Source organism: Capricornis sumatraensis, chromosome 3 (assembly GCF_032405125.1).
Source record: "Capricornis sumatraensis isolate serow.1 chromosome 3, serow.2, whole genome shotgun sequence".
Classification (NCBI taxonomy): Eukaryota; Metazoa; Chordata; class Mammalia; order Artiodactyla; family Bovidae; genus Capricornis; species Capricornis sumatraensis.
The window spans coordinates 158,154,468-158,169,355 of NC_091071.1; the positions used below are offsets into that span (position 1 = coordinate 158,154,468).

The 14,888-nt window shown below is 37.1% G+C and overlaps 1 protein-coding gene across 1 annotated transcript in view; it reads left to right on the top strand.

Annotated features, from left to right (window-relative positions):
* Positions 1-250: 250 nt before the first annotated feature.
* The window catches only part of NYAP2 (neuronal tyrosine-phosphorylated phosphoinositide-3-kinase adaptor 2), a 296,115-nt gene continuing 281,477 nt past the window's right edge, over positions 251-14,888 (top strand). Inside the window, exon 1 of the mRNA XM_068966983.1 lies at positions 251-471. Within this exon, the coding sequence (XP_068823084.1) occupies positions 251-471 (221 nt within the window). The remainder of the gene's footprint in view (positions 472-14,888) is intronic.

The window sequence follows — 14,888 nt, forward strand, 5'->3', positions numbered from 1 at the left end:
CTTTGACCATTGATTTGTTCATTTTGCCGCTTTGAGGAAGTGTTTGCTACCCAGGCAAAATTCATTTAACATTTACTTTTAACGTGCAACTGTGCTTTCTAATGAGACATTTTCTCCAAGTAGATTCTACCATAGACTCTGGAGTTTGGGGCTGATGAGATGTTAGGAGAATAAGCAACACCTTGCTTTTACCCGCATCTCTGATGAAGGTGAAATGTGCTCTCATCCCACAGGAAGTGTTCCTTTTCACATGAAATCCTCCAAGATGATGAGCTCCAATCCCGAGGAAGACTCTTTGGACACGTTTCTCCAGTACATTGAGGATATGGGGATGAAGGCCTATGATGGCTTGGTTATTCAGAACGCATCAGACATTGCTCGAGAGAACGATCGCTTGAGAAACGAGACAAACCTGGCCTACTTGAAAGAGAAGAACGAAAAACGCCGAAGACAGGAAGAAGCAATAAAACGGTAAGTATAAACGAAAGTGTCCTGAGTGTTGTTCACTCCAGGGAGTCTGTGAGTCCTGCGAAGACTGTGATGTTGTCACCTGCTTAAGAAGCGGTTTGCCAAAGTTAGACTTGAAAAGACAAAGTGAAAATGTCTCCTCAACAGAAAACAACCCACCTTAGGGACAGGACTCTTGCCCTAGTTAACAAAAGTTGTTTACTTCTGTATTATGATTATGGAGGTGCAGATGGGATGAAGAAAAAATTCAGTTTCCTTTAAGTAAAAGTTCGTTGTGGTCTCTATGCAGAGTTCTGTGGCTATTACATCTCTTGCCTGGTACTAAGTGCCCCAGGGTTGTTCAAAAGAAGTGACTTTCATGCTTCAAAACCTACCTGATACATGCAAATGAGCCTCAATTGCAGCCTCCAAACTGAGGCTATATTTTCCAGTGTATTGACATCAAAAGAAGGATACACAATTTTTGATTTTTCCAAAAAAATGTTCAGCATTTTCTGAGTGTATATATTGTAGGGGTACCGGTAGAAATGTGTGTTTGATGGAGTCCTATTTTTTCAATGAAGTACATTTATTAAGGGCAAAAAGACAGAATTCAGGAAATTAATCCATCAATTGCCTGGATAACTGAATGGTAATAGTAAGCTGTCTTGATAGTTGGTGGATTTTTCATCTAATCTGAAATTAATCCTTTTGCTTACTGTCTGTGAACACTATAATATGAAGGAAAAGAAAATATTCTTTTAAGGTGGACTATTCATTCTTATGGGCCTCCCTGGTGGCTTAGGTGGTAAAGAATCTGCCTGCAATGCAAGAAACAGGGTTCAATCCCAGGGTCAGGAAAATCCCCTGGAGAAGGAAATGTCTACCCGCTTCATTACTCTTGCCTGGAGAATTCCATGGACAGAGGAGCCTGGCAGGCTACAGTCCATGGTGTCACAAAGAGTTGGACATGACTGAGTGACAAACACATACACACACACACATTCATTCTTATAATGAAGCAAAGTAAGGATGCACTACTCCAATCATTTAATGATTGATGATGAAGAAGAGGGAGAGAAACAAGGAGAGAGATTTGGAATTAAAAGTATAGAAAGAACTTTTGTAGAGGATCATTGTGAAAGAGTGCAATCTTTTTTCTCTGGACTATTAAAATGGAAATCCATTGTATTACCAAACATACAAATATTTATAAAATTGCTTCATAAACATGTTAATAATTGCATACACTTTTTGTAAGATGTCATTTATTTCTACCCAGTTTTAGTTTGGAGAAGACAATGGCACCCTACTCTAGTACTCTTGCCTGGAAAATCGAATGGACGGAGGAGCCTGGTAGGCTGCGGTCCATGGGGTTGCTAAGAGTCGGACACGACTGAGCAATTTCACTTTGACTTTTCACTTTCATGCATTGGAGAAGGAAATGGCAACCCACTCCAGTGTTCTTGCCTGGAGAATCTGAGGGACGGGGGAGCCTGGTGGGCTGCCGTCTATGGGGTTGCATAGAGTTGGACACAACTGAAGTGACTCAGCAGCACCAGCAGCAGTTTTAGTTGACATCACAGTTTCCTTTCTTACAATAAATTTTTTTCTGTAAATTACCTCTGATAAACTTCTATATGTATATGAACATTTTAAATTATTTCTGTGAGTCTAACATTTCTGAAACTCAAACAAAAAAGAAAACTCATGATTTCTAAAATAACTTCATATATAAAATCTAAAGTTTCCCAATCTTGCCATTAAAACTCATAAATTCATTATTTTCTCTAAGCATAGGGACAAAATTATTTGTTAAATTGTTCTATTAGACTATACAGAGCACCCACAGTGTGCTTATCACAGTACTATTAGATTCTGTGTTTCATCAACAACCTTCAGAAAGTTTCTATCTAAAGATCTATCGATGTTAAGACAACAAAAATGACTCATTCTTAGGTGGTAAAGTGTTCAAAGAGGCATAATTCCAAGAAGTCTATAGTTCAGGGAACAGGGACAGGAATTTAGGTAAGTGACTGTGCAGTTCTTAGAACAGAATCTTAAGCCAAATTATTGCTCAATAATTACTGGGTCGAAAACTTCGTATGGGTTTTTCCATTATGTCTTACGGAAAAAAAAACCTGAATGCAGTTTTTGGGCCATCCCAATAACTTGCTGTCAAATATATTCATTTTTTGGTAAAATATTTATTGGAATTTTACTGAATGCCAGGAAATGTTCTAGGCTTTTATGTGTGTGTGCTAAGTCGCTTCAGTCATTTCTGACTCTTTGTGACCCCACCGACTATAGCCCACCAGGCTCCTCTGTCCATGGGATTCTCCAGGCAAAAATACTGGAGTGGGTTGCCGTGCCCTTCTCCAGGGGGTCTTCCCAACCCAGCAATCAAACCTGCATCTCTTACGTCTCCTGAATTGACAGGCAGATTCTTTACTACAGGCGCCACCTGGGAAGCCCTAAGCTTTTATGAAATATCAATAAACAGAACAAAGTTCCTGGTTATAAAGGACTGCATTCTGAAAGAAGGGTAAAGGAGAGGCAACATGAAAGATATGTTTAAATAAATGTATACGACAGGTAGTAACAGTTTTCACACTGTAAAACAAGCCACGATGAGGAAGATAAGAATAGACTCCAGGGAAGAACTCAGATCCTGCAACATCTGAGCAGGAGTATGAGACACTGGGAGCCTGTTGCTGGAGACATGAACCACGTACAGCTGTCTATGGGAAGAGGATTCTGGGCAGAGAAGACGAAGTTTGGTGTGTTCCAAGGGTAAGGTGTCCTGTTGTGACCGAGCAAATACTGAGGTTGGGGGGGGCAGTGGTATAAGTTAAGACTGGTAGTAGACCATCAGGTAATACAAAGCCTTATAAACACTCATGTTTTACTCTGATGGAAGAAAGATTACAGATTTTTGAGCATAGGTATGATGTGCGCTAACTGATCATCCCACAGTGATTACTATGGTTTCCTTTGGTTGAATAGATGGATGGGATATAACGATGCAGGGAATTCAGAGAGAAAGCTTTTGCTGTGATTCATGTTAGAGATGGTGGTAGTTTGGAGTAGGGTGATATTAGCAGAGGTGGTATCAAATACTAAGACTATGGGCTCTTCAAAATTTTCTAACTGATGAGATGTAGAAATAGAATAAAAGACAGGAGCTGAAGATGGTTCTCAAGTCTGTTTTGCTGTTGTTCTGGAGTCTGTTGTTCTGTGTTGGTTTTTTTATCTGAGACAACTAGAAGAATGATGCTTACACTTAATGAAATGCTAAAGATTTGAAGAGAAGTAAGTTTAGGTTGAATGGTGGGGGAATGGGAGTTCAGCTTTCATCGCCAGTGTTGGGAGTCCTTTTAGATATTCAAATGGAGAATTCTGGATGGGCAATTGGATCCAGGATTCATGGAGATCAAAGTTGGGGATGTTAATATGAGAGTCATAGATATTACTGTCAAGAGTCTAGTTAAGAATCCCTAGGACCTAAAATTAGATAGAATAAAAGCACCCAGGACAGTTCCTTGGGGCATATGATTGCTTACATAACAGGAACAGTAGAAGAATCCAGTAAGAAGAGGTAGTGAGATAAGAGAACCGCCAAAGTGGGTGTTGCATCAGAGTGAAATGACAAAAGGGATTAAAGAAGAGAGATTTTACTGGTGGGTCAAATATATTGAAGCCTGAGGATTGAATGATGCTTTTTACCACATTGGTGTTGACAAGAAAAGTTTTGCTGGTGGTCTGGGGACAAAACCCAGTGGTGTTAGGTTCATGAGAGGATGGAAAAAGAGGAATTGAAACAAGGAAGAAAATGTGTGTGTGTTAATCGCTCACCCATGTCCAACTTTGCAACCCCACGGACTATAGTCCTCCAGGCTCCTCTGTCCATGGGATTCTCCAAGCAAGAATACTGGAGTGGGTTGCCAGTTCCTTCTTCAGGGGATTTGCCTGACCCAGGGATCGAACCCAGGTCACCAACACTTAAGGAAGAAAATGATAGAAAATTACTGTAGGGATTTTTGAAGTTAAATAAAATTCACACATACAGAGTAGTTGAAGGAGGAAGAGAAGTTTATGGTGTTCTGTTTTCCTGGTTTTCTTCCTTTAAGAAGAGAGAAATTTGGCTTATTTGAAATGCTGATATAAATGATTACAATAGAAAGGGAAATGTTAATGACTTAGGAGAGGGATGAAAAAAATTACTGTGATTATGTCCTTGAGTAGGTGGGAAGGGATGGGATCTCAAGTGTTTCAGATTGGAGCACAGACTGCTCAGCCACAATGTATGGGTGACTGAACGATGAATGAACGGATGACTACTCCTGCGTGAAGCAGCCCCAAACCTGGCTCCTCAAACACCACTTTATTATTGTACCGTAGCTGTTACACGTGCTGGGAATAGAAAGATGTAGTATGTCTCTCGCTAGCAGTAACTCTTACCTATTCTCTCTTACACTCTTTAATCAAATATTTTTCTGGAATTCAAATTTAAAATGTAAATATTTTTGGAAGGAGCAAAACACTAGTAAAATCTCCTAAATTTGGAAACTTTTCAGATGATTTTCTTTTTTCGTTTGTTTTGTTTTTTGTTTGAGTACAGTTGATTTACAATGTTTCAGGTCCTCAGCAAAGTGATTAAGATATATATGCATGCATACTAAGTCCCTTCAGTCATGTCTGACCCTTTGAGACCCCATGGACTGTAGCCTGCTAGGCTCCTCTGTCAATGGGACTCTCCAGGCAAGAATACTGGAGTGGGTTGCGAGGGCATGAGAAGGCGTGCAAGGGTGTGCAAAGATCTTCCTGACCCAGGGATTGAACTTGCATCTCTCTTATGTCTCCTGCATTGGCAGGAAAGTTCTTTACCACTAGTGCCACATGTGAAGCCCCTTATATACCTATATTAGGGGTATAATATAATATTATATATAAATATATAATATTTGTATATTACATATATATGTATAATATTCAGGGTTTTTTTTCTATTTTAAGTTATCACAAGATATTGAGTGTATAGTGATATACTGTGATATATAGTAGGTCCTTGTTATTTATCTATTTTTGTTATATATATATGTGTTCAGATTCTCTTCTTTATAGGTTATCACAAGATATTGAGTATAGAGAATAATGATATGCTATGATATACAGTAGGTTCTTGTTGTTTATCTATTTTATATAAAATAGTGTATACATTTTAATCCCAAATTCCTAATCCAAAATCCCCTCCTTTCCCTTTTGATAACTATAAGTTTGTTTTATATGTATGTGAATTTATTTCTGTTTTAAAAATTAAGTTCATTGGTATCACATTTTATATTCCATATATAAGCATTGTCATATAACATCTGTCTTTTTCTGTCTGATTTACTTAGTATGATAGTCTCTAGGTCCATCTATGTTGCTCAGATGGCTTTGTTTTATAAAAGCAGGGCTCATGAGCAGTGTGCAGGAGATTTGGCTTCAGTCCCTGGGTCGGGAAGATTTCCTGGAGAAGGAAATGAGTACCCACTCCAGTATTCTTGCCTGGAGAATTCCATAGACAGAGGGGCCTGGCGGGCTACAGTCCATGGGGTAGCAAAGAGTTGGACACAACTGAGTGACGAACACACATACATGTGCAGTGTGAGGACATACGTAGAAGTTTCTGGATGATGTAAAGGGAGGAAGAATCAGGAAAGGAGCCAGGAAAGTCATGACCGGGCAGGAGGAGGAGGTTCAAGGCCTCCCTGTCTTTGGGATAGGGCTCTCAAATTATTCCATCTCAGTACCTGCTGAAATGTTAAAATTCAATTTATATTGTTCATATGGGGACCAGTGTTCTGGGATTCTGACAATTAAAGGATATAGTAAATTTTAAATATTATATAGAGTATTCTCATAGTGCATTTTTACAGTTGCTTCAACTTTGCTAATAGCAAATTCATTTTTAAAATTTTTGAAAACTCCTCAGCAAGATTCTGGCCACACAGGCACTTTGAGGTTGCAGAGATGGTGACCAAGGCAGAATATCCACATCTAAACTTCAGACATATTGTAATACTTTTAACATGCAATTTATGTCATTATACATAAAATTCAACATGATATTAATGAACACAGTCTAATCAATTAAAATTCTTTGTCATATCTGCTGAATGCTCGCTTTAATATATACTACTATTTAATGAAAATGCTGAAAATCTAAAGATGGGGCATGTTTGACCTTGAAAAGGCATTGATGATAATTCTCTGTGAAATATGCCAGTTGCAATTTCAGAAATGTGCAGACTGCCAGGGATTGCTTAAAAAATGGAAATAGGATTTCATGTGATTGACCTTCTAGATCACATATGTGCTGAAATGCCTTTTGTGTTGAAGCTGGGAAGCTTAAAACACTGAGCTCTTAGGAAAAAATCTTCTCATCACATTCTCAGTATTCCAAGTCACTTGGGCTTTCTGAGCCCAATTACTTATTTTTAAACTAAGTTGAGCCCATTTTTTGCTACTAACTTCCTTATATTTTCACTTCCATTTCCCAAATGGGATTTCACTGAAAAGTCTTATTGGATAGAAAATTTTAAATAAATAAAAAGTGATACTCAGTACTTAATAGCTCCAAATAACATTTGGTGGGAAAAAGAGAGAAAGACTCAAAAGGCGAAAAGTTAATGGATAATGAAAAAATATTTCAGTAGCTCATCATTTCTGCTATGATAAAATTCTAATGGTTTTCTGCAGGCATTGTTAAATGAGATTTCTTTTTTATTAAAAAAAAAAACTATCAGAAAACAAACATGCACAACCTATCATTTTAAACTAGTAAGATCACTTGAGATAGGTTAGAAAACCCTAGTTTGCTACACGTGTGGATAAAGAAGGATGTTTAAGACACAAGGATAATAGATATATTGAACCACTGACACACATAGGCACTAGTTACTAAGGGGAGGCAACTGACAAATGAGAACAAGCTGGTTACAGACAACATGTAAGGCAGTACTTATGTGTACCTATTAATGTAAGATCTCCTTTGAAGATTCACTCTTTATCAGTAACATCAAGAAGAGCAATCAAAAGATCATCTGGTAAACCCAGTGATGCATGCTTAGGCTTGAGGCTTCTCTCTTCATGTGAATTTTTTCTATCTGGATTCTGGAATTCATTCTTGCATTGTCTCATTTTACTATTAGTAAAATGATTAGTATTTTGAAAACAATATAAGACATATCCTTTATTTTAAAAAAGCTACTGGAAAAATGTGTTCCCAGTACATATCTTTCTGAGTACGTTTTCTATTAAAGAAAAGGGTCGAATATTTTTTTCTAATAAAACAAATGCTACATTAGTGAAATTCCCTCTAACATTGCAAGTCTGGAAGACAGCTCTCGATTTTAGCAAAGTGGTTCTGACACAAAGGACTACTTAGGCTGATTAGGAATGTCTCTATTCCCTATGGATGCCCTCAAGGGATCTATATGAGGTTATATTTCCTCTTTAAAAGTGACAGTCAAAAACAGAATTAGATTAATTACAGCTCCTTTAAAAAAATACATGCAATTGTATATTAAGATATATACTTGGAAGCCATTTATATTTGAAGATTTCAGTATCTCTGTTAGTCAAAAGAAACAAAGGGCCAGGACAGTTCATCCTTTAGACAATAGAGAAAAAAATAACTAAAAATAAAATTAAAGAAAATATTTGCTTCCTATTTATTAAAGCATTTCTACTTAGAAAGCAAATGACTGTGATACCAAAATTTAGAATTGGTTGCTGTTTGAAATGATTACCCAAAGACATAATTACATTGAGAGCTCTTATTAGAGAAATGTTAGCAGTTACATAAATCCTCTTTAGATTGTTATGGCTTCTGGAATCATACTCATGATTTGTGGCAGAAGACTTTATGGAAATAGGGAGCATTTACTGAAGAGCATTTGAGTGAAAGAAATATCCCTTCAGTGCAATGTGAATAGTCATGGATAGGTAATCCTATTAGATTTGACTTAATTGCAGGTATGTGGAAAAATGAAATGCCCCATTTATGCATGAAAATGGATGTTCACTTTGTTCAGGTGAAGTGGGGACAGTTAAATGAACCAGAGTTCAGAAACCCTACCATCTCAACTTTTAGGAATACTCTACTGCTAGCCTTAGAAATGACTCTACAGCCAGCTCTACCTCCAATGCTTAGAGCGTAGGAAACAAACCCCCAAAACCTTCAGCCATATTCATCTATCTAGAACAAAACCCAAATCTGCAGCATGTCAGGGTTGTGCTGGAATGAATCAGCTGATCTGATGTGATGTGAATTTCTGACCTAATTTTGCTGTAGGACTCAGGGCTTAGGCAGAGAAAACAAGGTTAATGTGTTGATAAGGGGGTGAGATTAAACAGCAGACAGTATCTTAATAACCCTCTCTAATTTCAGCTTCCTCTTGTGTTTGTGATTAATTCCAATCACTTTTCTATTAATCATTTCAGAGGACCACAAGCTGCTTTACTTTTTTTTTTTAATTGTTGTTAAAATTGTGCATCCAGATTTCTTTCTTCAAAGTTTAAACAAGATATCTAGACACTGGAGTAATTTTTTATTATACAAATTTATGTGGATATTTTTAATTCATAGGACCCTACGATTAGAAGAGAGAATTTAGTAATTTGCCTTGTCCATCCCTCACTGCTCTTTATTGAGCCAGAAGCCAAATCTACAAGGGTGATCCTAAATAAATTGATTTATTAAAAATGTTCTATATTTCCAGTGCTGGAAGGGAAAGTTAATATTAATAAGCATGTATTTAAGGACACCACTTATGCTCATTAATATTAACTTTCCCCATTTACCCTAAGGACTACATTTGTCCATTTTGTTTGTTGTATTGGTTCACTTTATAAGTAAGAATGGTGTCTGACTGCTGGCCTCCTGTTTTCAGTAAGGGTCATCGCAGTCCTAAGAGGATTTATACTAACATCAGTATTCATCTTTTTAGAATTCATATTACATCTATATATTTGTAATAGAGTTGATTGTAGGTTTTTATTTCTATCACCTGTGGGGGCACTTAGAGGTCACATTAAGAGGGACCTTTAATGGCTCAGGTTAAGGTAAGACTTTATTCTTCTTATGTACCTTTTGGAGAGTATTTATCCCTCTGGTTGTTGCAATTTTAATTACATCTGGGATCTAGCATTGACTTTACATTTTAAGAAGCTCTGTTCTATATCTGAAATAAATAGACAGATGTTGGCAAGAGGAGGGGCTTTTTAGAACACAATCCCATATGCGACTGTCAGTCAGCCTGAGAATTAAGCTCTTATGCGGAGGATACCACGGCAAAGAATGGACCTTTCAAATATCCAAACCTACGGCTACCTGAATCATTGAAAAGAAACCCATTGGAAAGTATAAGGTAATTTTTTTTTTTTCAAAAGCAGTGTTAAATATTTAGAGATGGTTATAGATTAATGGGGCAATAGTTTTTAGTTTAAGCCTGTTTATTTATACTCTTTAGGCTATCAGAGGATATTCTCAGTCTTTAGGTAAACATAGCCTTTGGAAAAGGTTCAAAAATCCAGACAAGGAAAAGAAATTATTATGGAGCTAGGGTATGAGTCAGGGGACTTTCATAACTACTAAAAATGCAATATAGCTTAGAGAACATGTCTAATGTAACAAATGAAACAGCTAGAGCATAGGCTGAGAATGTTAATAAAATAGCTCCAAGGCTTCTGTCCAACTTTGACATAGCCTGAAAGAAAACATCTTCATTATAAATGTATGGGTCACCTTGAAATTAATTTTAATCATGCACTGATAGAAGGAAAATCAAGCTCCTCTCCCAAAATGAATCTCTGCTTGAAACACATGCCTCTGGAGAAAAGTTATTCTGAATAACAGTCATATTTGGAAGTACAGGACAGAATATTCATAGCCATGCTACAATATGAATAGAACTAGCCTGCCAGGAAGCAGAGGGAACAATATTTTTTAAGAAAAGCACTTTCATTAAGAGGCACAAGGAAGCTGTTTTAAAAATAAAAACACCAGCATTTAAAATCCATTATTTTAATTAGTAAATTGCATTTTAGTCTCTGATTCGGGACTAAGTATACCACTCAGCATATCCTGATGTTTGAATAAAAAATGAAGTGGCTCAGCAGCGAAGAAGAGCTTTACCAAGAAGACTTGATAATTTTCTATCAGGGTGGCATTTATATGTGTTGTGCAGTATTTTGTTTCTATATAAAGTTTTTTATTAAGCATTTACTGAATGTCTATCACAACTCAGGTATAGTTCTAGGTGCTTGGGATAAAGCAATGAACAAATAGTTTAAAAAAAAAAAAAAAAAAGCTTGTCCTCATAGGATTTACAGTCTGGTATGTGCTGGGTGAGGTAGACTGACAATAAACAAGTAGAGAGTAAGCTAAAATTTGATGAGTTATGTGGAAAAAAATGAAATAAGGACATTGAAGCCAAGAATGTGGATGAAGAGTGCAGTGGTACATAAATGGGTCAGGAAAAGGCTCACTATGGATGTCACACTATGGATGTCACACTCTGGATGTCACTGTCCATGAAGGTCACTGTCACTCAGTTGAGATGAGAGGAGGATTTGTTGCAGGGTTTGGGAAGAAAGAATGCCATAATCTGACTCCCAAATAGAGAGGAGGATCATTCTGGCTGCTCTATGGGGCAGGAGCATCAGTTGGGAGGCTGTAAAAACCATCATGAGGAGGACAGATGGTGGCGTGGACCAGAGCAGCAGCGCTGGACAGGGGGAAGAAGTAGTGGAACTGGAGGTGCATTTTGAGGGAAGAGTTGATGAAATTTGGCGACGTCGATTGGCTGGGGGGTGTGAAAGCAAAATAAAGGATGACATTCCCATTAGCTGGCATGGCGAAGACAGCAGAAAAGGGGTTTTGGTGAGAAAGGTTTGGGGCATATTGAGATTTCTCAGGCTTGTAATGGTTTGTTGGTATCTATGAGAATTTCATGTTTCCTTTTTCATGTTTTGTGGGTACGGGATTAAAAAATTGCATAGAAATTTGAAATACTTTTATAAAACTCAAAGTTGTACACACACATATTTAGGAAAGATTTGAAGAAAGGTATTTTTTTAGTGTTTATTCAGCAAAGGGCAATTAACCAGAGCAAATGAACAATTGCCTGAAGGTTTCTGCCTTTGTGCAGATTTAGTGGAGTAAGTGATCTCGATTCCTAGAGCTACGTGAGCCACACTCTTGGATGCTTTCCAGTTAAGACAGAAAGAAAGACCCTCATCCTGTAATCTTAGAAGCAGAATGAAAGGCAGGTGTAGACAGGCAGAATGCTTGACTTTGTTAAAAAGTAAGAATGCTCTAACAATGGGTAGCTTTGGCTGTTTATTTACGGCCTTTTTGTGATGATGGAGATATAGATAAGTAGTTTGTTAACTGATACACATGGGACCTTTTCCCTGTCCTGAGGTATTTCAATAAACCAGGGTTATCATCCTGTTGTAAAATGTAAATTCAGAGTAAAGTTTTATGTGTGTTGGTGGACAGGAAGTAACGGTGTGTGTCTTGGGCTACAGGAGAGGATAACTAAGTAGTGGGAAAATCCTGGTGCCCAGACAGAAGGTAGAATTGGTTTCTTCTGCTTTCTAACTAAGGTGAGACCCATAAAGGGGTCCTTAATCCTTAAAGTGACACTAATTCACTTGTTAATTAGAAATAATAATATTCCTTTTCTTGTATTGTTAAGAGAAATAAAGGTATAACTCACATGGATCAACCAATGAAGTAGTCAATGTATCATAACTGCTTAGAATTGGTAGCTGCCACTATTGTTAGTATTATTATTAGCATCACTATTATTGCTTTCACAGTCAACATTATGACTTCATCTTCATCATATAATATAGCTACATTAATAATGACATACTGCACCAATTAAAAAAAAAATCTGTCTCCATTTAGGTAGAAAGCAACACAAGGAAAGGAATTGGATTGTTTGCTTTGAGTGATTGCAAATGACACCAACACCCAGCCTCAAACGTGAATTTCTTTCTTTTGTTTCATCTTCTCCATGTACACATATTTTTGTTCCTTCTCCTAAAATAGTTAAAATTATATGAGGGCTGAAAGATTTTAGCACATAAATAGATTCAAAAGGATACACTAATTGGTAGTTTTAGTCTTAATTATTAAACTCGTTTTCAAGAGCAGAGAAGCTGTCTCTTGTGTGTAGTAAGTTTTGAAATATTTGTCATATAAGATTGTATCAAACTCAGTCCATTCACTGATGATCTATTTCCTATAGGAATAGTAAATAAACTAGCATAGTATGTGATATTTGAAATGTAAATCATTAATGAATTTCCAGATATTTACAGGGAACTACCCTGAAAGGTTTCCCTCTTGGCATATGAGCTGCTAAATTTTGACTTTTTTCATGGAAATACATGCTTTCTGTGAAGAAACTGCTTATAACACTTGGGCTAAAGCTAAACAGAGAAAGGAATAATGACTCATGAAGATAAAATAGCAACTTAATGTCTACAAGAGATACAAGCTAAAATATTTTTTAAAAAATACTTTGTTATTTGCTTTCTCTTCTGGAGAGCAACATGCTTTCAACATGGCAGTGTAAATACTGCTAAAAGATTTCAGCTTCCTATTATTTTGAGACTTACTTGGGAGACTAATCACATGAAAGCCTCCACCTGCCCTTCACACCAGGAAAGAACTCTTCTTCCTTTTAAACCCCTTGATGCAGTAATTGTAACTCTGACCTTCCCAGCTCTTTTTTAAAGAGAGCCAGAATTGCATGCAGACGCTTGAGCCTTTGAGAACTTTCCTAGAGGGATTCTTAACCTCCTAGGATGCTTGTTTTTAGATTGTTGCACCCTGGAGGCTCAGACAGTAAAGAATCTGCCAGCTATGCGAAAGACCTGGGTTCGACCCCTGGGCTGGGAAGACCCCCTGGAGGAGGGCATGGCAACCCACTCCAGTATTCTTGCCTAAAGAATCCCATGGACACAGGAGCCTGGTGGGCTACAGTCCATGGGGTTGCAAAGAATCAGACATGACGGAGCAACTAAGCACACACACACACATATAATTGAAACAAACTTTAAAAATGCTCTGAAGCCGGTTACAATACACAATTGAAATAGTATTTGTTTTGGAGATAAATGACAAAACAGGACTACATATCATTTGTTGAGCAAGTTATTTTATAGATCATTTTTAAGGAAACATTGTTCTTTCGGCAGCTGGCATTTTATTTTGTTTAGGGAGAGATGGCATTTTGTGATTTACACACAAAAAATGAAAAGAGTAATGGAGAATTTTTTTGAAAAGACAATGCGGAGACATGTTTGTAGCAATGAGAGGATGAACAGACTCTTCTCTCAAGAGAAGGGGGATGACTTCCTCTTTACCCTCCTCCCCTACCAAGTATGAAATTATATTGTAGGGAATGTTTGATCACAGTGAAACTAGAATCTGAAATAATTTACTTTTCTGTTATCTTTAAAGCATTTTAGAAAAAACTCACTATAATTGATAAACATTATTCCCTTCTGCCTTCTGGCCTCTGGATAATGAAGCAAAAGGTTAAGAGGTGGGTAATTTATGCCTTTTCTCATGATTTTTACAGAGCTCTTTTTGAAGGCGCAAAACCTCAGAAAATTCCAACTCTTAGCAGATCAGTACAAATAATATCATTTTAGAAAGAAATCTCATGCACTTTGCAACTCTTGTTAGTACAGACATATTCATTTCTAGAAATTAGTTCTTTCAAATGTCAAATTTCACTTAGAGTATGTCTTTTTGATAGAGTTTTATTTTTATTTTACCTTAATGTCTTTTTAGGATTTTAATTGCTTTCCTTAGTTCCTGTGTTTTATAATACACTTCAGTTCCAATCTGGTGTGTGTGTGTGTGTGTGTGTGTGTGTGTGTGTGTGTGTGTGTGTGTGTGCTTTGTTCAGTTTGTGCATAATTGTTTTTAAAAAGCCTAGGTATTTCAAATAAAAATAGAGGAGAGAAATACATTTTCAAAACATGGTACATGGTTCAACAGATTAAATGGAATAAAGAGTGATGGGGGAGGGGGATAGAAAATGACTGCCTAGTAAAAGGCTTTTTAGCAAATCATACTGAATCTCATTAATAAAGAATACGTCCACTAGAACCGTACAATCAATCTGCCGTGTGCATTAGTGATGTCTAGCCCAATTCAGGTAGATAAATTGTTCCCTAAGTGTTGGTCGCCTGCCACTCAAATCACAATACCGATAATACATGCCATGCTGAATTTCCCCTGACTCATGATGAATTTTTTCACAGGTTAGACTGGGCTAAACAGGTGAAAGAGAAGAATGATATGTGTCTGTATGAACACCACCATCAGCAGCCAAAACGATAGATAACTGGACCGTGGAATAAGA